The 26874-nt window shown below is 50.4% G+C and overlaps 1 protein-coding gene across 1 annotated transcript; it reads right to left on the reverse strand.

The window, feature by feature from the left end:
• Positions 1 to 6445: 6445 nt before the first annotated feature.
• Slc41a1 (solute carrier family 41 member 1) lies at positions 6446 to 26388 on the reverse strand. The gene is made up of 11 exons (XM_032915170.1): positions 25969 to 26388; positions 23413 to 24379; positions 15862 to 15969; positions 14869 to 14940; positions 14118 to 14262; positions 13829 to 13975; positions 12961 to 13108; positions 12117 to 12196; positions 11024 to 11158; positions 10616 to 10764; positions 6446 to 8712 (listed from the first exon to the last, which is right to left on the reverse strand). The coding sequence occupies exons 2-11, from the start codon at positions 23785 to 23787 to the stop codon at positions 8527 to 8529; spliced, it is 1545 nt and encodes a 514-aa protein (XP_032771061.1). The 5' UTR covers positions 23788 to 24379; positions 25969 to 26388; the 3' UTR covers positions 6446 to 8526.
• Positions 26389 to 26874: the final 486 nt, after the last annotated feature.

Below are 26874 nucleotides of genomic sequence, written 5' to 3' on the forward strand. Positions count from 1 at the left end.
GACTTTATTGAATCCTATTTATAGAAAGCTCTTGGGTTAAATGTGTGTGCTAGGGCTGGGCCACACGACAAGTTTTGTTTTTTTTTTTTCCAGTTCCCAATCATGGGGTTCGCAGTGTGATCAAACATCCTGCAACAAACACATCCATTCTCTCTCTGCTTCCTGGTCTCCAGGGTTACAGTTCCTCTGCACCTCTAGGTCCCTGCCTCTACCATGCACCGACACTGAGTTCAAACCAAGTCTCTCCTCTTTTAAATGGTCCTGTTAGAGTTTTTATCAGTGCACAGGAGCCTGACTAACAGAGAGACATACATTGTTTCTGTTACTCCAGAAATTGTAGCAACCTCTGCCACAACCTTGGTTTTAGACAAACTTTCACTTTGTAGCTTTGGTTGTCCTGGATATCACTACTTAGGCTGGCCTCAGACTAACAGAGATTCCCTTGCCTTTGCCTTTTGCTGGATTTAAAGGTATGTGCTACCATTCCCAGCTCCCCTTCTTTCTCAATAGCATTGCTTTTCTTTCTCAAGAGTAAGCCAGCAACGTGGCCTAGGAAGCCAAAATCTGTCTCCAAAACCAAACCAGACTATTCCAGTTGCCTCAATAGAAAGTCTTGCTCTTGGGATTGTCTGATCGTTTCTTCAAGATTAATAAAACCGGAAAAAACATTTTTGGCAAGTGCCTTCCTCAGAGGATGTGGTATGCATTCTAGTTGCTACTGCCAGGCAACTATTGGTGTTGCCTACAGTATGCACTCAGCCAACACTTGCCAAAGAAATGACCTCGTACCAGACAATTGCCTAAGAGCGTAGGAGTTTGTCTTCAAATATCCAGACCTTGGAGATCCACCACTGTCCTAGAAACAGGAAAAATGCTTTGGAACTTAGAACTTGCAAGGTGACCCAACAAATGGCCCAACAGACCCTGAGACGGCTGTTCGCCTTCTGTAATCATATTGCCTAAGGTCTCCTGATCATGTTTTTGTTGTTATTCATAGTACCAAAGATCAAACAGGGTTTCCTGCAAGGGATTTAAGCCCTCTGCTGACTGAAACGACATCCTCAGTCCCAGTCCTGGTGTTTTGATGACTGCTTTAGGGAAGAGAAGACAGCTTAGTGAAATGCCCGTGGCCCAGCCAAGCCTGAGACTCCACCACAGAGGTACCTAGGCAGCTCCCTGAGAGGCAGACTGTGGAGTTAAGGGCTAGCTGCTGCCCACTCTTCTGCCAGTTTTTGCCCAAATCTAGGGCAAGTTTTGAGGCTGGGTGTAGCTGGGAATCTTTGAAAAATGTTTTTACCACACTTGTTGACAGATTGCCTCATTCATTAAATATCCCCCTCTTGTTCCAAACAAGGACTAGGGGGAAAAAAAACAAGAGAGAGGAAGGGAACAGTAGCTAGAGTAATTGAGGTTTCAAAACTGAGCCCAAGGTCGAAGCTGCCAGCAAGGCTTTGAGAAAGTGACATCTGTCGAAAGTTGGGAGGGCTCTGTTCTAGCTTCTGCTGTGCTTTTCATGAACACATTTGCTTAGAAGTGAGGAAGCAGAGATCATTGTTCCTGTTAAAGTTAAAAGGACAAGGGAATGGTCTGATTGGGAAGACAACCTGGCAGTTGTTACAAGATATTTGATTATTGTTCATAGAAAACCTTATTAGCAAAACATGAAAACCTAGAGAGATATTATGTTTGTCACATGCAGTTAGGTGTGTCCTATAGAGATGCAGTTAGATGTGCCTCTAAAAGCCTCCATAGATAAGAATGCTAAAGAATGGAAAAGTTCTGCATATTTTAAGGCAAACTGCTTGGGAGAGGTCTTATGGTCTTCATTCTAGGACCCAAGGAGAAATCAACTGGATGGTCTCGTGTCGCCCCACTGTGAAGGTGAAATGGTTCAGGCTTCCACTGACTTAGCTTGGAGCTCCACCATCATGCTGTGGCTTGGTCTGCCAATGGTGTAGGGGAGGAACAAGAGACTCCTTTATAGCAATTGGACCTTTGAGAGCTCTATGCTGGCTTGAGTTTTGGGTGCTCTCTCTCTCTTGGCTTGGAAGAGTTTCTTGGAAGAAGCTTCAGGTAAGAAAGAAATAGGGATCTTCTTTTTAGGGTTTGTAGGAACCACAGAGAAGCAACTGGCAGGATACAGGTGAAACAGGATTCTAGGAAAGAGAGCTAAGGAGTCCTCTGGGTTTGTAGGAACTCAAGAGAAAGGTAGACTAGCTTGGTAGAATGACACACATAGAGAGAGACTTCTAGCAGTTCAGTTGTAGAATCAGGCTTGTAAAGAGATATTTTCTATATAGTTAGGAAAACAAAGTCACCTGACTGAACTAGCAGGTGTTTATATCAGCTCCCATCTCAGGTGTCATTTATTGGTATAAACATTAGATACATTTAAAAAGATCAAATATTACAGGCAGTCGTGTCTAGTTCAAAATAGAGCTTCGGGCAAGCCTGATTCATCCAGAAACTTTCTGACTCTGTCTTTCATCTTGATAGACAAAAAAGGTAACCGAGTGCTAAATCAATGAGAAATACAGAAGGCAGAGGCGTGACTGGACCCATTGTGGGCTCTGTCTTCTACAGCAGAGGAAGCATGGGGGCAGAGGGGTGATACTCTTGTTTTGGGAGTAGGTCTCCAACAGTCCTTGGGGCAATGGTCAATACTCTATTTTTTTCTAAAACGGTTTTGCCTCTGCCTTCCAAATCCCGAGAATACAGGCATATGTCAATGTATGTAGTTGGCATGGTTGTTGAGAGTCTGATGTAGCCTCAGCTGGCTCAGACTTGCTGAGGATGACTTTGAATCCGGATACTCCTACCTATACCTCCAAGTGCTGGGATAGCAGATATGCACAACTGTGTGTCCTTATGCAGTGCTAGGAATCAAACCCAGGGCCTTGTGCATGCTACACAAGCACTCTACCAGTTGAGCACATCCCCAGCCCTGGACTTCTAACTTTTTAAGAATGACAGCAATGGCTAGACTGTGTGAGTCATGCATTCGTAACGACATGTGAATATAATCATAAAGTCTTTCAAATTATGTTTAAAAGTCATCTTCTTGTTGATCAAACTGTCTTTACTTTTCTGCAGCTTCAGTTATTTTTGATCTCTTTTAATCTTCTAAGTCAGACATTTCCAGAGTGTTGAAGTTAAAGCATTTTATTTTTAGATAATATGAAATGCAGGATAGTGCACCCAAAGTGCCGAGTTTTAGCTGAAGGGGATGACCAATTCCAGCACTAAATTTAGAGACCGTCACCTGACTGCTTGGCTACTTTGCCAAGGATTGGAAGTGTTGTCTGTAATTATGTTTCAAAAATGTCATCTGAGATAGGCTGTGCCTGGCAGGTGTGTTTTTTTTAAAGTATCCACTGGGAAATACTGTCTATTCCAAGAATCTGCTGGGAACTACACCAAACCTGACCCCATAGCACACAGCATTATGTGAAAAGAATTGCTGCCGAGTGCTTTCCAGTGGCAGAAATTATCCTTTAACAGTCCTGGTCCAGGACTAACTATTCGAAGTAGTTGGATATTTTGGGCTGACTCTCCTCATCCCTCCCCATCCCCTAGCCCCGTGTCAGTCAGTCAGTCTGTCTGTCTGTCTCTGCATTTGAGATGATGTCTTACTAGGGGGCCATGGCTGGTATGGAACTCACTATGTAGACCAGGCTGGCTTTGAACTTGGGGTAATCCTCTGGCCTCTGAGGGTTGGGATTCAGGTTTGTAACATCACTTCTGGCCTGAAAGAAGCTGTGTTAAGGAGGCTACTTGGGGTAAATAACTAAGATTTTGCAGTTAATTTGTTGTCTGAGTGAAACTGACCTAACACACAAACATTTTAATAATTTCAGCAATGTTTTATGCTCATTTTAATGGGGTGCCTTGGCCAGCGACTTCATCTGTCTCCAGGCATAGTAGGAAGCACTGGACTGGGAGAAACTTGGCTTGAAAAGACCGTAGCTGGGCCAGATATTTAATCTCTCTTATTCTGTTTCTATCTTGTAAAATGATGATAATATCTACTCACAGCTACTAGAAATATTAACACTGTAAATAAGCTTACTAATTTAACAGTATACTGTACGGCACAGCATGCTGTATGGTGAGACACTCTGTAAATCATTGACAAGCAATTATTAGCTTCTCATTAACCCTTAACAGTCTTACTAACATGGGTACTTTGAAGAGTTAGTCCTAGAGCCCAGGGCAGTTAGAGGCATCAGCCCAAGATTTATGCTCTAGACCATTGTGAGGTACCTTGCAGGGACCATGTCCTTTATGGGTGGTGGTTCTTTGCCAAGGGCTTGGACATCAGATAGACCCAGGTGAGGTTATTCTCTGGCTGTGCCTTTCTGTATCTGCCTCATCACGCATCTGTGTCTGGCTGGGGGCAGAGCCCAGCTGTTAAGAGTGCTTGTGTAGCATCCATGAAACCCTGGGTTTGATCTACAGCATTGCATAAACTCACATGGTGGCGAATGTGTATAATCCCAGAGGCAAGAATATCAGAAGTTCAAGGTCATCGTTGGACCCATGGCAAATTCAAGGTCAGGCTGGGCTAAGTGAGACCCTGTCTCAAAGCAAAAGGAAACAAAACCAAAAACAGAAACCAACTCTGTCTGCCCCCATCCCATAATATGCATCTTACAGGTTATGAGGTCAGCTTCTAGGGCTTTTGGAACCTTTTTCAGTTCTCCAAAATATCAGTCTTTTTACGCCTATCCCTCACTAAAATGGCTTTCCCTTCCCTCTCCTCCCTGCTCGACTCTGACCTAATCATCCCTGAGGACGGCTGGCTTCCATGAACCCCATGGCTCAATGAGACCTTTCTCAGCTTTCCCTGTGGTATCTAGACACTGCTCATCATTGGCCTGCATTGCTCCCACTGATACTGATACTGGCTTAGATAGAAAATGTCTATCTTAAAGGCCTGTGTACTAGACTTGCCCCTCAGCTAGGCACTACTGGAAAGTACTGGAAACTTAATAGGTAGGTGGAGCCTAAGAGATTGTTTTAAATCATTGAGGGTATGCCTTGTAGTGGGTTGTGGAACAGAATTCCCCCTTGTTACCAGCAGCTGCTATGAGGTACAGTCTGCCCTCCTGGGTTCCTTGCCAACAAGTGAGAAACATCACAATCAAGAAACAGTGGGGCCTATTAACCAGGTACTGAATTCTTCCCTTAAAAACAAAACTCTATTTTTATAAGTGTGTGCATGCACGTGCATGTGTGTGCATGCATGTGCGCCTACCCTGTCTGTGCAGGTGTCCGTGGAGGCAAGAGGACAGCATCAGGTTGTAAGCTGCCTGATGTGGGTGCTGGGAACCAGACTGCCACCCTCTCTACAAGAGCTGCAAAGCAAAGCAAACCACTCTTAACCTCTGAGCCATGTCGCCAGCCCCTTTCCCTTTTTAAAAAAAGATTTATTTTATGTATGTGAGTACACTGTAGCTGTCTTCAGACACACCAGAAGAATTCATTAGATCCCATTACAGATGGTTGTGAGCCACCATGTGGTTGCTGGGAATTGAACTCAGGACCTCTGGAAGAGCAGCCAGTGCTCTTAACTGCTGAGCCATCTCTCCAGCCCCTTCCCTTCCCTTTTTATAAGTTGGTTATTTCAGGTGTTTTGTTATAGCAATGGAAGGTTGAATAACATAACCCATTTTTAATATTTTATAGTACTTTTGGGCTAAGTATATACCAGGAACAGAACTCTGTCTCTCTGTCTCTCTCTCTCTCTCTCTGTCTGTCTCTCTCTCTCTCTGTCTCTGTGTGTGTGTGTGTTTGTGTGTGTATATATCATCAAAGTCTCATTTTACATCTACCCTACAAACGGGGTATAATTCAGGCTGGAAACGTAAGCAGAGAAAGGGCCAACAACAACTCAGGGAAGGTCATATAAAATCCAAGTACAAGTGCGATTCCTTGGCAGCCAGTTTTGTAACTTTCTAAGGGTTTACAGAGTTGAGAACAGTGAAGGCACACGGTAAATACTCAAGGTAAAAGCATTTCCACACTGATAACTCAACTGTAAGCCTCTGCAAAGAAGGAATTCTAATTCATAGAGGCTGGTATTACCTGCACAGAGCTAATGCATGGGGAGGAAGCACCAAAGAGAGTGTTAATGCACGGGAGGAGCACAGTCTAACATCACTGGACATAAGGACTCTATAAAGAGACCGAGTTATTGCATGGGGAAGACCCAGTCTAATATCCTTGAACACACGGACTCTGTATTCGATCTCTGATGTACGTCCCATGGCATTGTGGCTTATTTCTGAATAGATGCGTGTTTTCTGTTACATGTTCTACGATGGTTCCTTGCTTGTGGCACATTGGCCCCTTCCCACTTCTGAGGTGGGAGTGGGTCCACAGAAAGGGCTCCAAGGAAATGGCTGGGGCTGCTTTTTGATGACACACACAGGGATACAAGTCGTTGAAATAAACTTCCATTTTATTTTACCAAATATAATTTATCAGTTAAGTCGACATTTGTCAATTCAGTTATAGTAACTATAAATAATTCTCTTAAGACACAGTTCTGTAGCTTTTGAGGGATGTGAAAGTAAACCAATGTTGTTTCTTCCAGTCAGGCCAAAAGTACATGCGACAGGTGCAACCCAGCGGGAAGAAATGAATCTTCTCCTGAAGTCACTCTCCTGTCACTCCAGGCCCCTCTACTCAACACACGCTGAGCCTGGGTGTGCCTACCTTTCTGTTTTCTGGGCAAAGGAAGAAGGATGCTTCAGTCTCCAGGCAACCTGATCCAACTCCGGATGTCAGGATAGGGCAAGTGGCTGGGGACTCTGGGGTCAGTCTGAGGGTATGATGCCTCTACACGAGTCTTGAGTTTTGAGGTGGAGTTAGGCCAGAGGGAAGAGCAGAAACAAGCCCAGATCCATACTGATCTGCTTGACACAACTCCAACTAGATAACCCCTATGATTCTGTCCAATTCTAAGGTTCTGATTTCAGGTGACGGGAGTTGGGGGAGGGAGGCGACGACAAGGCCAAGAGTCTCTAGGTCTAGGCACAGTATTGGTAGACAAAGGACACTGTTTAATCCTTTCCTCGGAGGCTGAGCCTTTAGACTACACATGGGGAGGAATTTGTGGGCTCCTGACAAACAGGCCAGAAAAAAAAGCCGCATCCCAGTTGTTGAGTGGTTTGGGGCATGCGTGGGGAAGGGGCTCTGGTTTTCTTCTCATCACAGACAAGGCAGATGCTGAGGCAGCCAATTCTTATCCAGCTTGCTAATTCTAAGCCTTCTCCTGAGCGTGCAGTGAGGTGGGGGGAGGTGAGGAGCTGAGGGAGGGTATTTGAGGACATGATACTGCTTGAGCAGTGGGGCTGGCAATCACTGAAGAATTAAGGAATTAGGGCCTAAAGAGGGTATGTTTACTGCCAGGTTGAAGGGGCACATGGCCTCTGTAACCTAGGGAATGAGGTGAATGTAGAGCTGTGATCCCCTTAGCACTGGCTAGTCAATGCCCTGCACCCTGTAATAACTGCTGGATCAGCTGGTGGTGTGGAAAAGGCTCATCTGGGGGAGGCTGAGATTTGCTGAATGAGTGAATGGTTGATGTGCGTCTGTGGGCAGAAGCCAAGGGAAAGGGCAGAGGGAGCCCTGGTGTGATAGAATGAGTGCGTTCAGCAAGTGACAGAGGCCAAGACTGACCATGTAGTTACATCATGAGAAGCAGTGAGATACCCCAGGTTGCATCAGTCTCCAGGTCGTTTGCCACCTTCCCTGTCCCCAGTCCTAGAAGCCCATCTGGCAAGCTGCACGGAGATGGAGTGTGTGGAGAGAATGAAGAGAGGCTTGAACTTGGTTCTCTAGACTCAGGGGGCACGCGGACCTCTGGAAACCTATGCATGATGTGGATCGGTGAAGAGCCCAGGCCACCACTCATTCAGCTGGAAAGCAATCAGGCAGTTGGGCAAGGCCCATGTGTGCAGACGGAACCCTCAGTTCACCTGACTCTGCGGGGAGGTTGGCCTGGGACAGGGCTGTGATTACAAGAAGCTGAAGCGACTTTCTCCTGCCCAGCGCTGTGAGGTTGGTCCATCTCTATAAAAGCACGTGCATGCGAAGGGGTGTTAATTATCCCTCCTCCCTCTGTTCAACCAAACCCAAAACAACCCAGAGCCCACTTGGACAGAGTTTCTCATCAGGGCCAAGCCGAGGTTCCTAAAGCTAATGTGAAGGTCCCCGGGTGCTGGACAGAATGCCAAGGTCCCAGTCTACCTCCTCCGGAGGCACCCACCGTGGAATTGCACTTGGTGATTGTCTCGAAAGTCTACTTTTACTGCTTATGTCAGCCCATCTGTCCTTCCCGAATTCTTATCTAAACTTGGCTCAATGTATAAAAATTCCCATTGAAAATAATGAGAATTTGGTATCAAAGTGAAATCCCAGAAAGACGTGGGAGTGTAGGGACGGTGGGGTAGGGAAACAAAAGGAAAAAAAATCCAAATAGAAAGTGCAGAGGGGTGGGGGAAGGGCTGAGTGGCTAAGCTAGTCCCCAACATCTGTGTCTCTGTCCCCAATGAGCCAGAGAACATGGAAGCTGAGAGCCAGGAGTCCGGTGCCAAGCAGGTCCCCCAAAGCAGTCAAGTATGGGATGGAGAAGTTGTCGGGGTCCAGGCCCCGGCCCCACATCCAGTTCACCATCCAGTCTGCGATGTACAGGAGAATCAGCACCTGGAGGGACAGAAGGGTTCTGCCTGTAGCCACCGCTTTCTGCAGGGGGAGCCAGAGGCCACCGCACTGGATCTGTTCAGTGCATCACAAGGCTTGGCTGGTCACAACCTTTTTGCCAGGACAGCTCACAGCAAGCCAGGGGCTTTCTAAACTAAATCCCGCCTTTACAGGAACTCTGCCCTTGCCTCAATTCTGGGTCAGATCATTCTTCAGTTACTGCAACTCCCGCCATGTTGGCCTCTCCGGGAGCCTGGAAGGGGCTTGGCAGGTAGAGCCAGTTTCTCTTACAAGGCCCTTTCTTTTCCGTTATCTGGGTAACAGCTGATTATACAAGCTGCTTTCCCTTCACCCTTCCCACCCTGCTGTTGTGGGCTTCTGATATTCGTCTGTAAAACAGGTCTATGAGCAAGTCAGCTAAATATGTCAGTTATAGTACACAACAGTTCAAAAACCCGTTGGATTATCTACTACATGGATTTACTTGCAACCCCGCTTATGTTCTGCAACTGTAGATGGTTGAGGATAACCGAGATCAGAATATAGTTACTGGGCCCAGGACCAGTGGTATCTATCGCCTGCCGTGGGGAGTGTGTCATAAATGTTCATCCTCGGGCCTGACACTGGGCCTTGTGAATAGGAGTCTGCATTTTAGTAAGAATTACATGCACTTTGCAATGGGAGCTGCACTTCTTCTAGGACATTAATACCTGATTTAGTGGTTTCCACATGACCATGTCTATAGGTGAAGGAGATGCTTGTTCCCTATTTTTAGGTAAACTTGGTTGTTTTGGTCTCTCTGTAAGGAAGCCAGGGATTCTGATTCTAGAACCTTTCTCTCTCTCTCTCTCTCTCTCTCCCTCTCTCTCTCTCTCTCTCACACACACACACACACACACACACACACACCCACACTCTGCCCAGCTCTGCCTTTGTACTCCCATGGCCGTGGCCCTGGGTGCCATCCGGCCCCCCTGGAATGTCATAGCTTGTCTGACCACTGCAGAAGAGGGTGGCTAGGGGGCCTTTAGCATATGTACTAGGTTGGAAACGGCGACAGCTGTCTTCACATCTTAGCCTCCTGAGTAGCACAAGGACGCATACTGGGACAGGTGGCAAAGGGACCTGGCAGAACTTTACAGGGAACATTTGTCACCACTTTGCCTCTCCACAGACTCAGAGAAGGAAGCCCAGCTAAAATTGACCACAGGGTCATGACCCATATGATGGGTGATGGAATGGGGGTTTGGCTTTCAACTCTGGAGAAGGGATCAACTGAGACGGCCACAAAAGAACTTTGGCTTGCCTATGCTCCTATCCCATCAGGGGTGTACCTCAACTCTATCTGCAAGGGAGCACGGAGAACTGGGTAACGACTGCTGGGAAATAGCATATGGTTGATTCTCAGCCTGGCTCTCGCCGAGATTCCTAACAGACGACTTTTCTAAGGACTCAGTTGGGGGTTTGGAAGGATAATTGCTTATGGCTAAACCAAATCTAGGAATGCCATGGGGAGAAGGTACCATAGCATTGCAGAAAGGCAGGGCTGGATGAGCCTTGAAGATGGATTTGTCTTATGCAATGGTTTTAACGCTTGTTCTAGCTGCGAAAACCCTTATTTTAAACGAAGCCCAGCAGAGGACCAGGTATAGGTGGTTCAAGGGTATAGCCAGCCATCTGCTAGGCACCCTGTTACCACCTGCCTGAAAACCCTAAGGCTTGTCTACTCCTCTCACTTTGAAAGTGTACCACTGGGGCTGAGGAGGGACACAACCAGGCTGAAGTCACGGCAGGGCGGTAATTCTTCCAGAGCCAAAGTCTACCCTCCCAAGTCCTGGGTGGCAGGAGACCAGGTCCGATCCTGAGGTTCTTACCCCACGTGGCCCCTGCTTCTGCTAGGCCATACCTGGAGCAGTGCAGCTGTCATGTAGAAGATGATGAAGATGAGGGTGAGGGTGGTGTGCCCGCCCTGCATACAGCTGATGGTGTAGAGGAACACCAGGTGTCCTGGGACCACAAGGAGGAAGAGGACCCGGGCTGAGCGTGAATTCACGTCTGGAAGAGGAGAGAGGAGGAGGAGAGGTCACGGGATGGTTAATGCCATAGTCTAGGTCAGCACACAGCTCTCTCTCTAGGGTGTGTTGGGAAAAGACAATGTCTCATCTGGGCTTTCACTCTTCAGAGTAGCAGGCACAGCCCAGCGGAGGAGAGCCTTGAACCCCGGCCTCAGTTGTTTCTCTAGTGAGGTTCCTGGCTGCCCACCCCTTCCCTCTGAGGCAGGGATGGCCCTGGGAGGGTGAGATGCTATGGTTACCAGGGCTGAAGAAGGTGGTACACGGACTGGGGCAGCGGCGAGGGGTTGGCTCAGAGTTCTCCCCTGGCATGCCGTTCATGTGGAGGAAGGTGGAGATGCGGCTGGCCTGCACAGCCACCAGATTGCCCCCGACACCTGCAGAGAGACACACAGGACTCAGACTTGGGGTAGGAAGGACCGGGAGGAAAGCACCTTGTTCTTTGTCCCCGTATCTGGAGGGGCCCTGTCTTCTACCTTCGCTGGGGTCTGTGCTGACTTCACCCTTCCCTCTGTACCAAGAGAGTACGGTGGAAGAAGACAAACACTTCACGGCTTCTGAGGGACACTCTAGGCTTTCGGCTTCCCTTACATGCAGTTCCACATACCCTTGAAGTGGCCCTCAGAGTGTCAGCAGGGACATGGCCTGTATCCCTGCACCTATGTGTGTAGCATGGACACTCGCCTTGGACACAGCAAGGTCCAAGGTTCTCCTTGCCTTCACTTTCTCTGGAGCTGTCCCAGGTACTCGGCACTCACATACTCACTCAGTAGCCAGCTTTCAGCATCAAGTGTGACCTCTAATCTGGTGCTGCCCCGGTAAACTGCTGGGTACTGTTTGCCTTTACACTCCCCTTCCCCGCACCCAACCCAGCCTCTATACACTCAGCTTTACCCTGTGCCCTGCCCTGAGAGGTGCACTGCTTTAGGCCCCACACCAGTCTCTCTTGCTGGATACTGCTATTTAGACTTGTGCAGTGGAAGGCACCAGCAGGTAAGCTGGGAGAGGAGTCTAGTGGGTTGTTTTTTTTTTGTTTGTTTTCCTTCTGGATCTTTTTGATTTTTGGCAGGAGCTTACTCCTGCAGGGAGCAGGGTGTCTAACTGGGCTCCCACAAGACACTTTCTGGGACCCCTTGGCCATTCAGGGCTAGAGGCTTTCATGTTGCTAATTTCGGGGTTCCTCAAGGTCCCCTGTTGGTCCTTTCACCCCATCTCTCTCTTAGGCCTTGTTCTCTCTGAGCTAGATTCTCTGGCCTGCTGGAGCTCTGAGTGACAAAGACGTTAACTCCCGTGTCCCTTTCTGTTCCCCCAGCAGCTGATATACTAAGGCCTCACCATTAATCACAGGTGTGAAGACAGCCATTCCTGCAAAGTTGGGGTCCGAGACAGTCTTGTCCAAGATGAGGCCTCCCACACTATAGAGACACAAAGACAAATGACACAAAAACCGCTGAAAGGTTCTGCTCCGGTCTCTGGGACGGGACGCATAGGTCTATCTAACCTTGGGGACAAGGATAGCAAAGTGGCTTCCGGGAGCCTCTCCTTTCAGTCTCTAGTTCTCTTGCGCTCAACAGTTGTTGCGCTCACAATCTGCTGACTTGGCACAGTGATTGTGGTACAGGAAGGGTGGGCACAGCCACCTTCCCGTGGGGACTCCTGTCACCTGCCCCCCCCCCCCCAGCAAGGATTTGGCTCCTCCCTGAGGGAACCAGCTCCAATCCACTCGTTGCTCTTCAACTGCGGCCATCCAATCAGACAGCTGCATTTCCAAGAGCAAGTGACTGATTGGAGGACAGAAGTGTGACCAATCGAAGAGGAAGCACTGACACTCTGTAGTGGGTCTCTGTCCACTGTTGGGGGAAAGTCTCTCTGTCCTCTTGCTGGAATTGGGAGGAGTCAGAGGGTGAAAACCTGCTCTGCTGACCCCCACAGAGAAGGCAGAGCAATGGAGAGTTCCAGGGTCCTCATGATACTGCCTATGTCCCAGAATGCAGCTGCTTCTCGGTTCTCAAGGTCAACACACCCTGCTTTGGAATGAAACCCAGTAGATAGTTCCCGTCACTTGCAGTAGGACGCGTGGCTGGCACTGCTGATGCATTGCCAGTGTGTGCTCCGTTTCTCCCCTCTAGGGGTTCACAGGGGGTCTGGGCTGAGGTGGGAGTTGTACGGGACAGCCTACCTGCTGATGGCCATGGCAATGATGACGGGCTCCCAGCCTGAATACAGCACCTCCCTTGTGGCTGGGCTTCTTCGGGCCAGCACCACCCAGACAGGCAGCAGGGCCACAAAGAAGGCACACACCAGGGGGTAGATGTATCGCCAGTGCGCTGCGAGGGCAGAGACCACAGGCAGGTGAGCACCATGGCCCTGGTACCCAGCTTCCCCCAGCTTAGGCTGCAGATGTCACAAGAGACCAGCTCGTCCACAGTCATTCTACCCTAAGTGCCTGGAAGCTTGGCACCTCACCTCATCCACATCCTACACAGGACCCGGTGAGGCCGGCTTTGTCCATTTTGTAGAGGAAGAATGAGGCAGAGTGCTACCCGGGCACTACATGGATTTTGAGACAATGTCTGTCATGCTATTGAGCCCAAGTTGGCCTCATACTCACTATTTTACTGCTTCCCCTTCTTGAGTAGCTGGGATCACGGTTGTGTGTGCACGCGAGCACACTGCTCGCTGCCCAGCTGATGCAGCAATGTTAACAGAGGCAGAGAGATCCCAGAAATCTCCACTTCCCTCCTTTTCTCCAGTTGGCAAGCAGATTCTAGTCTTCCATTCTTCCCTTTCCCCTTTCCACATCTCATCCCTCCAGGAGAAACAAAACCCCTAGGATCAAGCAGGGATGAGTCCTGATACTCTCCCTCCTCTGGTGCCTGCCTACAGGAACTGACATCAGTGCCTGTCTACCCTTGCTACCCTGCGCCCGGAAGTTGTGACAAACGGTTCATATAGTTAACACTACAGGAAAAATCTTCACATGTTTGCAAAACAGTCCCTATCTCTCCCAATCGCACCCGAGCCATTCTCAGTGGCCGCAGACTTACTCAGTTCCAGGTAGAGTCCCCAGCTGATGCCTGAGAGGAGTGCCAAGGTGATGAGGTCACCCAGGCTGGCGGCGATGGGAGTGGCCACGTTGTCTGGGTTGATCCCAATCCTTCGAGATCCAATGATGACTCCGATCATGATCATACCTGGGGTGAGGAAGGAGAGGCAAGGCCAGGCAGGGTGAGGAGGGGGAAAAAAGACCTCAGTGAACAAAAGGGAATATGGACACGCAAGGCAGAGTCAACAGCTTGGGGGTGGCGTCTTTCCCCTGTGCGTTCCCCTCCTTACCCAGGACCAAGGAGGCAATGAAGGCTGTAGCCACACTGCTGGCACATAGCAGGAAGGCGTGTGGGATGCTAAAGTGGCCATCAGGGATCCAGCCAAAGACGACGGCTGCGATGGATGCCAGGAAGCCCACCACTGTGGCCTGTACCTGTGGAGAGGTGTGGTAATGTGGAGAGTTGGGAGCAGAGCTCCTTAGCTGAGGTCACTGAACACCCAACAGATAATGCCTAGCCCTTAGCAAGCATGCAGGGCTGGGCTCTACAGTCCTGGCAGGCTAGACAGATGGCTTTACTCAGTGTTAGCGCTACCCTAGTACCGGGTGATGTACCCTACAAAAATCCAGACATGTTACTGGCTGGTTGCATGTTTTCTCTGGAGATGGGGTGAGAACCAACAGCCCAGAGAGGAGTCAGAGTCAAGATCCTGGGACTTGTGGGGGAAGACATTTGATCTGTGTGGCCTCCTGGGAAGATGGGACGGCAGTGGCGGAGGACGCGAACGCTCACGAATCTGATTCTACTGCAAAGATTGGTGGAGGTTCAAAATCCCCCAAACCACCTAGTGCCTGGACATGTGATGTGGAAGCTGCTGGGGCTCTCCCCATCTTGGCCACTTTCCTGAGTAACCAGTCACCTCCTAGCCTACTTTGCAGATGCTGGAGGACCTTTAGGATCCAGCTGGGCTGACCTAAGCCTTTCAGAGATTCTGACTAAGGAGATGCTTAGCCTATTGTCTCTGCTCCATGTTTTCTTACCTGGATAAGGGCCATATTCCCCGTGATCATCCGCCAGAGCTCCTTAGGTGTGTCCATTTGTCCGATGTTGGCCTGGAAGAGGGAGGGTGAAGGGCTGGGGCAGGCTGCACAGGGCTTGGGGCCCTATCTGTTACACTGGATCAAAAAGCAATGCATACAGCCTAAGGCTCTAGGGCTAGAGCAAGAAAGCGCCCAAGGCAGGTGCATTCCAGGATGTGAGGGGGGCTGCGGCAGATTCCATTCTGTCTTGTTTATCCAGGCAGCACGTTCCTGCATGGATCTGCATGACTCTGTCCTGGCTCTGAAGCAGCTTGTTCTCTTAGGGAAGGCAAGGTCAGTTGCTGGCCCAAGGGCTGAGGCTGCCAGTATTTGGAAAGGAAGGAATGGGTTGCCCAGCCAGGAGAAAGGAGGAACAAGTTGGGGTGGGTTAGGCTGGCTGCCCTCTACACCATCTTCTCCAGACTTGGCCACAGAGGGGCACGCCGGGTCCTGAGTTTTAACACCTCTTGCCTCCCAGCCACGGCTTTCTATGGGGCTCAGTCCACGAATGTCTGTGGCTGATAGGAAGGATTGTGTGACGTGGAGGTGCCTGTTCTCTTGAAGAATAAGCTGCCGTGGGGAAAGGGGACGGTTTGAAGGGGTGAGGGACGGCCTGGCTCTGCTCCTACCCAGCTGCAGAGTAGGGCTAGAGATCAGAGGAGGCCCCCACCTGTGTGGCTGGAGGGAGCAGCGTGATGCCTGCCTGTCAAAGCTGTACAAACAGTCACGAGGCAGGTTGCAAAGCAGGAGGTGGGGCAGGCGTCCAGGGATGGCTGGGACATCCAGAGCCTGAGCCTGGGAACCATTCTGGGCAGGGAGCCCCTGCCCAGGACAGGACACCCAGTCTGGGATCTCCCTCCACGGCTTCCCTTTCCTCCCCAGGCCCAGGCAGTTGTGTGGATACCTAACCAGTCTCCATGTTACCCGCTACCTTCCCACGGCTAGGACACTCACTGCAGTGGACAGCCTCGATGCCAGGGTCATTTCCAAGTTCCCTTTGAGCCCCAGCAGTGCAGGCACCAGGATGAAGACCTCTGTCACCTTCTGGAAGACCTCCCAGTGCTATAAGATGAACACAAAGTCCAAGAATTTCAGTACCTCAAAGGACTGGCGTTGATGATGAACAGAGCGGGGTCAGGGGACGTGAGTGGGAAATAGGATCAGCAGGAGCAAGCACAAGAGGCACCTTACCTCCACGCAAGAAGCCTGAAAGTAGAATAAGTCCATGAATTCCAAAAGCGCAGCCTAACCCCCACCTCAGAACAGGGGAGAGCTGTAGCCTGATTCTCCCTTCTATATGCTTTCACGAGGACCCAACAGTGAAGCCACCCCACGTTGGCTTACGCCCCAGTCCTTGATGATATACTCTCAAAGAACACTCTGCCGCTCCCTCACCTTCATCCAGTTGCTCTGTGGCCTCGGCCTTGGGAGGTGTTGTCTCAGCTGTGGAGAGCTTAGCTCCACAGGGCTGGGGCCGGGGTGACTGGAGCGTTTGTTTGGTTTCTATTTCCAAGGGCTTTGGGTCTCGGCCACAGTGACTTTCCCCTAGCGGGCTCTGAATTTAGACGCTGCTTCTCCTATGCTTGGCTGCAAGAGATTTCTGATTCCTCTCCACACTCCCAATCTCTTAGCTAAAAGAAGCAAATACACCTCCTGTTGGGAAGAGGCTGGGCTTGGAGTCAGGAGACATGGGTCATTCAGTCCTGGCTCTCCCACCAATTTCTTTGGCCAACATATGTTGATGCATCTTCTCATTTAGTCACCTCAACAAGCCAATGAAGAGCTTTTTTTGTTCCCATTTTGCACATGAGAAGACTGAGGCTCAGAAGGTACTGCCCTAGTTACTGGACCCTAGGTTGAAAAGGCCTCTCAGCTGTAACCAAAGCTGAGGATCTCCCTAAGAAGCCGGGAAAGCAGGTGGAGGTGTATAGATTGTTTAGAGACGGGAGCTATAACGCACAAGTGAGAGCCTTTGAGTCTCAAAGAGTTACTGGGATGGCTCTCATGCTGCTTCCCCTGTATGCTTTCTCAGGATGGCCAGCTGGGGCCCTCAGACATGTTACAGGGCATCGAGCTCCTGCTTAAGTGTTCAAGCATTGGCACAGACAGTGCTTGGGAGCTCTGGGTATTTCTGAAAGCTCAGGGCCAGTTATCTACAGAGGAAGATTGTCTTAGAAATAAACAAGCCAGGTGATAGCGGTGGCACACAGCTTTAATCCCAGTACTCGGGAAGCAGAGGTAGGTGGATCTCTGAGTCTGAGGTCAGTTTTGTTTACAGAGAGTTTTAGGACAGCCAGGGGTACACAGGGCCTGTCTATGTACTTGAGTTTGGATCCATAGCACGCACATGAAAAGCCGGGCACAGCAGTGTCTGTAACCCCAGCACTAAGGCTTGCTGGGCCTTGAAGATTAATGAGCCACCAGCTTAGCCAATCAGAGAGCTCCAGGTTCGGTGAACGACTCTATCTCAAAAGCTACGGTAGAGATGGGCTTGGCGAGATGGCACAGTGGTTAAGAGCACTAACTACTCTTGTAGAGAACTGTGGTTCTATTCTCAACACCCACATGGTGGCTCATAACTGTCAATAATACCAAGAGATTTGATACCCTTTCTGGCCTCCCCAGAGGCATCAGGCATGCACATGATGTACAGATATGATGCACAAAAAAAATACTAACATATATGTATTTATACATATGCATATATATATGCATGTATTATATATGTATATATACATATGGTGGAAAGCAACAGAAAAAAAAGTCCCCTGTTGACCTCTGGCCTCCATCTATGTACACACACACACACACACACACACGAATGAACAAATAAGTAGAATGGCCATATGGTCTAGCAATCCTGTTTCTTCTCTTGACTATGTAGCCCCGAGTCCTAAGTATTTATCTAAAATCACTGAAAGAAAGAATCTTGAAACGGTATCAGTCCACTCCTGTTTAGAGCTTCACGTATTTGTGACAGCCAAGAGGTGGAATCGGTCCAGCTGTCCATCAACAGCTGAGTGGACCAGTACAATATGGTATGCAAATACTGAAGTGTGGCGCTGCCTTGAAAAGGAAATCCCATCTCATGCTGCCACTCGGATGACACTGTACCACAACAGGCAGCCATGACAAGGAAAATACTGTATGATTCTCCTTATGTAAGCTCTGCAGTAGTCATGGCATTCATGGGGGGTGGAGGGGGAGAGAGAGCAAGAGAGACAGAGACAGAGAAAGATAGAGAAACGGGGTGCTGAGGGCCTGGAGAGAACGGGATTAGCACTACATGGATGCAGAGTGGAGCTGAGAGCATAGCTTACATACTTCAAGACGGTTACAGTGTAGTTTCATGTTATGTGATCTTCTGCAACATTAAAAACAAACAAACATACAAACAACCCAGAAGGTGTGTCTGTAATCCTAGCATTTACAGACTGAGGCAGGAGGATTGGGAGTCTGAAGACGGCTAGAGGTATAAAGAGAGACTTTATCTAAAACACACAAGATGTACAAGGCCATGTCATGGGCTGGGCCAGGGAGCAGACGCTAAGACACGGGTGGTCCTATAAAGCAGACCTTGTGTTTTTGTTAGTGCTTTTGGAGTGTGTGGCCTGAACAGTCACTTCTTCAGGGCCTTGCCTGAGCTCCTGGGCCTAGCCGTCTTTGTAACGGCTCCTAAAGGATCTGGACTCTGAAGCCTCCATGATGGAAGAGGCATTCCCGACTCCATGGCAGTTCTAACCTTTCAGCCATTGCTTTTCAACACTGGGGAAGGTGAGTATCTTCTCCCCTCCTAGGCAGCCCCTGTGAGGTGCCTTATGGAGCTCTCTCAGAGCATGGCCCCTCATCCTATCCTCACCTCAAATGCCTGTCTTCCTCCCTCTAAGCTGCTCACTCTCTGAAAGGTCAGCTCTCCCAGGAGTTGAAGGTGATGGGTGTATGCCGACACAGAGAAAAGAGGAGAAGGAAGCACTCCAAGTGTATGAACTATTTGTAAGGAGAATAGCATGTCTTTATTATCAAGAGAAAAAAAAATACAGCGGGGCTTGGTGGGACAAGTCTGTAAGTCTATCACTCAGGACATGAGATATGTTGTGAGTCTAGCCTGGGCTACACAGCAATACGATCCTGGAGAAAAGAATGTATCAAGTTCAGTTAACTCCCCTAGCTGCCACCCTATGCACCCCTGGTTTTCTCCTTCCAATACATGCCCTCTGCTTTAACTACAGGGGAATCTAGAAGTTGTGGGGTTTTGGAAGGGATGTGATGGCATATATCAGCAAGAGAAAGGATCAGGGCCAGTAGCAGCCTCTTGCAGAAGTCTTCCCAACTCACAGAACGCAGCCTGGAAATCGTACTTCGTGACCTTTTGGCCCAGCAAAGCCCTAAGGTGACACCTGGGACTGAAGAGCCAATCTAATTTTCCCACCCACAAAACTCTCTCAAAGATGAAGCTCGGGCAGGGGAGTCTGTGACCTGTATGCATGCCCAGGACTCTGGGAAGCAGAGCCATGCAGAAAGCAGGGTGGTCCTGAGGTTACGGGGTTGAGGATGGAGTGGTATAGACAGAGTGGTTTTTCTTACCCCTTTGGCCTAATTCAGGCCCATCCAGTTCACCCTGGCTGGGAGTGTCTGCCCGGGAAGTCAAACCAGTCAGCTAAGCCATGAGTCGAGTTACCACCCACACTTCCCTGAACCAATGGGAAACTCTGCCTGGCTTGGGCAGTAGAAGGGGAACACCTAGCTTCTTAGACTCTTAGCCTCTCTTTCCTTTGTTCTCTCCTCGGTTCCTGATAATCTAAACGAACGGTATATGATCAGAGGGCTGCTGCTTCCACATTTAGAACTAACCCTGACCCAGAGCAATCACCCCAAGCCTCAGAGCTCCCAGATCTGGCTGTGACTCCTTCCTTGGCCATCCAACCTGCTCTTCCACCTGCAACCTCGTCTGGCCGAGCCTCCTACCCCGGAAGCAGATTAGCGAGAAGTCAAGTCAGGGTGAGGAAAAGACGGAATCAAGACACTAACAGGACACCCCACACCCACACCCACTCTAAGCACAGGCACTATGCTGTCGTATGACTTTTCAGGTAGGTAATCCAGGGTCAGGCTAGATCACAGTTTCTATCTGATAGAGGCTTGCCCCAAGGGCATCCTGGAGGCGTCCAAGCAGAGGGGCCTCAGGGCAGTGTCTTCATGTCCAGAGCTGTATGAACATGACAAAAGGAAATGGCCCTAGTAGCAAACACAAGGTAGGGATGGGCAGAGCAGAAGGTGGTCAAGGGAGACAGGAACTGAATGGCCTGCCCAGGGGCTCCAGCAGCCTCCAGGAAAACAGCTCTGTTTCTGTTTCCCTCCCATACCTTTTCCCCGTGGCTTTGCAACCATTCACGTTCATCTTTAAATTTAATGGTACGGGGTTGGGGGAAGAAGGGCTCTGCTTGGGGGCGGGGGCATTGTCTACTCTCTTTGGATACTCAGAAGTGCATTAAAACAAGGAGTGGAGAGTCCCTCTATTTTAATCTAGTTGAGAGGTCCTATGGAGATCACAGACCAACTCCTACCCACAAAGGCTGATGGGAAATGGTTGTGATGCCCTGCAGGAGCCCAGGATGGAAGTAGGGGAAGGCACTTTAAAGCTCGGGCAGCTTGAGGCTCCTATGCAATCTCCTGAAGCCAACACTGGGCTCGCTCCTACTTCCCTCGCCAATATTGGCTGCAGTGGGCAAGTCAGAACAGACTGCAGTGTGCTTCTTTTCTAATCTGGAAAATCTCTCTGCTCTGCCTTTCACTGCGGAGGCTACTACACACAGGAAGTGAAGCAGAGGGTCAGATGAGACAGAAGCAAGCCTCTAGGAAAAGCCCAGTCTTAACGCAGTGGGAACCTTGCACCAAGGAGGTGTCTGTACATAGACTCCTGATGCTCTGAACCACAGGGATCCCGAACGACCAGCAAACAACCCTATCTCACCCACTTCCAGACTGTCTCACTGCGGGTTATTTTAGCCTGTGAAAGGAGAACACAGAGGTGTGACTCCTGTATCTAAGGGCGTCAATCATCCCCATCACTTCCCAGGATGTAGAATAAGAACTATCTTGTGGGGCTGGAGAGATGGCTCAGTGGTTAAGAGCATTGACTGCTCTTCCTGAGGTCCTGAGTTCAAATCCCAGCAACCACATGGTGGCTCACAACCATCTGTAATGGGATCCGATGCCCTCTTCTGGTGTGTCTGAAGACATCGACAGTGTACTCACATACATGAAATAAATAAATCTTTAAAAAAAAAAAAAAGAACTATCTTGTGGCTCCCTGCCCTTGTCCTCCTGTACTCGCCCACTCCAGTTATCTTGCTGTAGCCATCTGTGGGCCCTGCTTTAGCCCGGCTGTGGTGGGGCCATGGGGGGAGGGGCATGAGGACAAGCCAGTCATTGTCATCTACACCAACTGAACCCTAGCTCTGGTATGAGCCACCACTGAGGGAGGTGCCAGCTCTTTGTGGGCACGCTAGGCTACTCCAGGTTCCCTACAACCTAGGGCATAAAGCAAGACATCAGAGGGCTGTGGCTACTCTGGAATCCTGATGTGTCTGTCAGAGGGAAGGTGATGGGGGCAGGGGAGCTGTACCTTCCTTGGGTTCCCGTTCACTTTAAAAGCCAATGCCAATTGTTCCGGTTCCCAGTCTGCCCTGTTCTTTAAGACAAAAACAGGAGGCTCCTCAGTCTTAAGCCAGTTTGCAAATCTTGGCCATAATGAAGGTCACAGGGGTTACTGACACAGGCTCGGGGAGACATGACACGTGGCATTTCTATGCCACAGTTTCCTGTCTACAAAATGGAGATCGGTGCCTATTTCCTAGTTTCTAGGCTTATAGGAAAGACCCTCATTACCCTACACTAACGTCATCCTTATCAGAAACTAAGCTAGATGTCTCCTGGTTCACCACAGGACGCTGGTTCTGTAGGCCCCTTGTTCTCATCTTGTGGTGTTTGGGATAGAAACCGGGGTTTTGTGTATGCCGGGCAAACACTGTACCACTGAACTACACCCACGGCCCTGAAGCTCTTTGTAGGAATTAATCGAGAACCCAAAATGGTAAGAGCGAGAACCAGGGCCTCAAAAAGGAGAGGTGAGGCAGACAGTAAACCCAGTCTCCTGTCTTCTCCCCTTCTTCCTCCCTTTGTTCTCAGCCCCAGAAAGAGAGGCAACCAGCAGGCAGGGGAGGAGTCCCAAGTTCTGGATCGGCTTCCTAACTTCCATGTAGGAACAGCCCTCACAATAACAGGTTTGAAGAGAGGGAATGCAGCACCAGGCACTTTGGCAAGCTATAAATATCATTCTCATTAGCTCCCGAAGTTGCAGGGTTCTCCTGTAAGACTCACGGTCTACATGAACATACACAGCACCTACAACCAACTCCCTTCAGTCACCTGAGACGGGCCTGGGGACTCCTACGGCAGTCTCGTGTGCACGGCTTGAGTGGTAGCTGGAAACAAAGGGAGGGGATGCTGAACTTCATATCCTTTTGGGGGATGCCATAGTGAGGGAACCCTGGGGCAGGGTTGGGGGGAATGGTCCCCAAAAACCAATCTCCTTCTGCCCCTGGATAAAGCCAGCATTTATCGAGCACTAGCTATATCCTGATTCGCGCTGGTAGAAAGCTCTGCCTATCGCACTTAGCTTCAAAAGCTCTCACCTCGAAACAGGACTTTCTCTTTACAGCCTGCAGGCTCTTCCGACGTCTGGACTCACAATGCACTGAATACAGCACGTCCCTGCTCTAGCGCTTAGGTCCCAGGTGTCCTACCAGCTCACACTGTTTTGTCTATCCAGTATCCTCATAAAGTTTCCTGTTTGCCCAGAGCATGTTCGTGACTGACGCGGGAGCAAAGAGAGATGGTTCTGTCCAGGTCTGGTTACATTCTGTTCCCATCCACAACACTTAACAGCGTCTTCAGATCTTATACCACCTTCCCAGACCATCCCCTCTCACCAAGGAGACCTTGCCAAGGATGCACCAAGATCAGCAATACGAAATGCCTTAAGAGCTTCCACACTGGGTCTGAGACCCTCCTGACAGCTGAGTAAATTCCTGCCCAGCGGGGGGGAATGGAGGGGAGGAAGGAGCACAGGCATAAAGAGGAGACCCATCTAGAGGTCTCCTACTGAGCTGGAATCATAGCACTGAGGACTGAGGAGGCATAGCAAGCAACGGCCCTGCTCCTCTCTCCTCCCCTAGGCCGAGAGCTCTGGAGCCACATCTGTTACTATTAGGTAACACTGCTCTGACCACCTCCCTGGGGCTACTTGGCCTCTCTGAAAGTTCTGCCTTAAGTGACAAGAGACATAGCGATGGACACCAGATGTGATCCAGAGGGAAAGAGCATTCTAGGAAGCGGCAGTTGCTTCTGACACAGAGGTGGAGAGGAAGTTCCAAGAGTCAGCTTCCCAGAGGGCCAAGGTATGGAGGGCTTATGAGCAGACGCCACCCTCCTCTCGGGACGTACCTGCACAATGTCCAGCACCATGCCAGCGGCCACAGTCCCAAAGCCTGCCAGGAGGAAGGGGAACAGCACTTGCAGTCCAATGGAAAAGGAGGTCTCCTTGAGCGGGGAGGGTGGTGCAGGGACCCGGTCTGTGCTGACATCGTCGCTCTCATTGCTCTGGCTCCCGTTCTCCAGCAGTGCGTCCTCCTCCCGAACTCCCTTGGCGTTAGCTCGAGACTCAATCACTACCACTTCCACCCCAGCCCCATCAGGCCCCAGGAACTCTGAGGTCCCAGCCAAGGGCTCTCGCCCAGGGCCATCCGAAGAACAAGGAGAGGGAGTAGGGCCAGTACCGTTCGGCTGGTGGATGTCCTTTGGCTCTGGCTTAGAGGACATGACAGGCAGGGAGGAGAGGAGGGGAGAATTTATTTATTTTTCTTTCTCTCTCCGACTCTGACTTGGGAAAGAGCTTAGTCTTGGGGTGAACCCAGGCTTGAGTGCCGCAGGACCTCTTCCCACGGCTCTCCACTCCTACCGGGCACTGTAAAAACTGCTCTACCAAAAGACAGCCCCATCAAGCAGTGCAGCCCGGGAGCTGGAAAGAAACAAAGTCCTCACAAGATGCAGCAGGGTGTGGGTGCCTGCTCCCAGCAGCTCTGCGCAGGGCCAGGGGGAATCTTTGGTTCTCAGTGGCCAGCTCCTCAGAGCTCAACCTGAGTCTGGAGTGCCTGACGCTGCAGCCCCTCTTGTGAAAAGCTGAACGGAGTTCAGATGGTCCAGAACGGAGCCTCGATCTGAGGCCGAGGCCGGGGCTTCTTCCCACTCCTGCTGGGTGCCTTCAGCTTCCCACAGCACCTTGGTTGGTCTCAGCTGGTCCCAGTATCTGCTATCTTCCCCCTCTCTCCCAGAGATGTCGTCCCTTCTTGAGAAGATCTTGTACTTTCTCAGTTGCCTGGTCCTTAAAGTCACAAGAACCGGAGTGGAACACCTTATGTTGGGAGGAAGGAAAAAAAGAGAGGGGGGGGAGAGAAGAGAATGTTGGTACATTAGCAAATACCAGTTCCTACCAGGCTGATCTGCAGAGCATGTAGTAGTCTGTTACAGGGGTGGCTACTAGCTGCTCTTTTCCTGCTAACATTACACTGTCCTGCCCCATTTCATGTCGAGGCCCAGTGAGTTCTATTCCCAGCATCCTTCCAGTCAGCAAATCACCACCCAAAAGGAAGAGGCTTCATAGGAAGGAGGCCTTGGCATTGCCTTCTGAGCAACCTGGGGTGGGCAGGGATATGCTTCTGGAGTCCTGATAAGAACTCAGTATTACTTAAGTGTAACCCCTTAGCAGCAAAGTTATAAACTGAGATGCAAACTCCTTACACAGTCACTCTTCTTGAGTGACTTATTACAAGAAAGCAACAGCAAGACAGGCAAACAGACAAGAGAGACTGATCATTGAGAGGAGCATCCCTAGACCTCTAATTGTCCTAGGCCCCTGAGGGGGAAAATGCCAGGAGGACTCCCCAGGCTGGGCAAGCCAGATCAAGGCCAAGAACCAGAGGCCTACCACCTACCCTTGCCCTTGAAAGTCAAGTGTTACAGAAACCACAGAGGCTGACCCTGGTCCAGGCGTCATGTCTCTGTCTCTGTCTCTCTCTGCTTGGCCCTGTGAGCGAGTCAGATAGGACATGGCCGTTAACTAGGTTAACCGAGGGCAGAGGGTGAAACTATTGGTTATTACCTACATATTTTGGTTACCTAGCCTCCCCACTCCCCTTAGGGTTACTGACAGCTGGACACAGTGCAATTCTTAAAAGTAAAAATATCAGTAAAAGGTGTAGGAGGAGGAAAGAAAAACAAAGCCAGGCAAATCCAAGTGTCACAAGCTAATATGCATTTACTCCCAAATCATGTCTCTCGGTCTTTCCCTGCCCCGCTTTTCTTTGCTTAAAGGAATGCCCTGGAATTGACTCCAACTTGTTGCATTTCACCAGCATGGCTCTCAATAGTGAAAAAAAAAAAAATCCCAGAGGGTTTTGCAGGTATGATGAACAGGCTGTTAGTACTCCAAACGCTCACCATTAGTCAACTTCAGTTTGGTTAAGGCAGAATCGAACTCTAGGGCCCAAGTTATGAGTCTTCCATCTACTCGGTCACCAGCCAAGCCACCTTAACACAGCACCGTTGTTTTCAAAGATCCTCACTAGTCAGCCAAGAGGAAACACTCCGAGTCCACCGCCCCCAAGCCAGCAAAGTTTGAGTTCTTTCGCTAAAACCTGACCACCACCCCCCACCCTTCCCGTCTTTCAGCTAGGCCACTTTGACCTGGAAGGGGACTCGCCAGTCTCTCAACTACATCTGCAGTAAAGCCACTACCGATGGGCCTCAGGCTCTAGGACGCCCCATCTCCTTTCCAGGCGGGGATGGACAAAAAAGCCCGGTTTAGGTATCCCCAACTACAGGGGTGGGGACGAGGAGTAACTGGATGGTTTCCGCCGACTCCCTGCAACTCAAGACTGCAAAAGCACTGCGTCCTGGAGCCCCCTCCCTCCTATGCCTCCCCCAAGACCCGACAACACTGACCTGCGCCTCGCTGGGGAGAAAGGGCGCCTGGAGAGTGGTAGCAGGGGCCCGCGGAATCGGGGGATGCAGGGTACCCCCTCTTCTCATCACTCCTCTCCCTCAGCCGTCCTCCTCGAGCCCCCGCGAGTGCCCCGCTACACCCCCAGCCAAGGCGAGCGTCCAACCGCGACACCCGGCTCGCTACATTTCGCTTCTGCCTTCCTGCGAGGCCGCCGCTCCGATTCCACGAGGGGAGGTGGCCTGGGAGGCAGGGTATTTCGCCTCCGGCCGGTGAGGACCGGACTGGGCCTGAGGTGTCGAGCTTGCTCGTCCCCAATCGCCTCTTGCCCGCCGACTTGGACAAGAGTGTTCGGCTGTGGGTGGCAAACGTGATCTGGGGCAGAGCGGGTGGTAACCCCCCTCCATCAAAAAAAAAAAAAAAATAGATTCAGGATGGACAACTGCATCAGCCAATCAGAGCAGGAAGAGGGGCGGGCCCCGCCCAGGCCCCGCCTATTTCCCCCGCGTTTCGCGAGCTGGGGGCGGGGTGAGGGGGAAAACGCACTAGAGTGACGGGAACTCAGAGTTGGAGGAGGGTGTTGTGGGCTCGCGGTGCTCAAGCGCGGGCGGGTGCTGCGTGCCTGAGTTCCCGTGCCCTCTCCAGGCGAGCGTTCTGCTACGCATGTACCCCTGAATCTTAACTATCTCTAGTGAGCTTCTGGGCCTTCCAGAAGACCCGAAACCACCCCTTTGAGCCGGCCAGCTGGCGATCGCACAGGCCTCAGCAGACATCGCGTGTTCCCTCCTCGCGCCCAGCCCCTACCTTCTTCCTGGGCACAGTTCCTATTCCTCAGGCTCGGCATCTCTCCCTCCAGGTTCCTTGTTCCTCTGGGCGACTGGCCGAACCCTCATCCGCCTTAATAAAGT

The sequence above is a fragment of the Rattus rattus genome, chromosome 10 (genome assembly GCF_011064425.1).
Source record: "Rattus rattus isolate New Zealand chromosome 10, Rrattus_CSIRO_v1, whole genome shotgun sequence".
NCBI classification, from domain to species: domain Eukaryota; kingdom Metazoa; phylum Chordata; class Mammalia; order Rodentia; family Muridae; genus Rattus; species Rattus rattus.

Coding starts and splice junctions, on each gene's coding strand:
- Slc41a1 (XM_032915170.1), bottom strand. CDS start 23,787: ATGTCCTCTAAGCCAGAGCCAAAGGACATCCACCAGCCGAACGGTACT. Junction 13,109..13,828: donor GGGACTCTACCTGGAACTGA/GTAAGTCTGCGG, acceptor CTGCCCTCGCAG/CGCACTGGCGATACATCTAC. Junction 11,159..12,116: donor CTTCACACCTGTGATTAATG/GTGAGGCCTTAG, acceptor GTCTCTCTGCAG/GTGTCGGGGGCAATCTGGTG.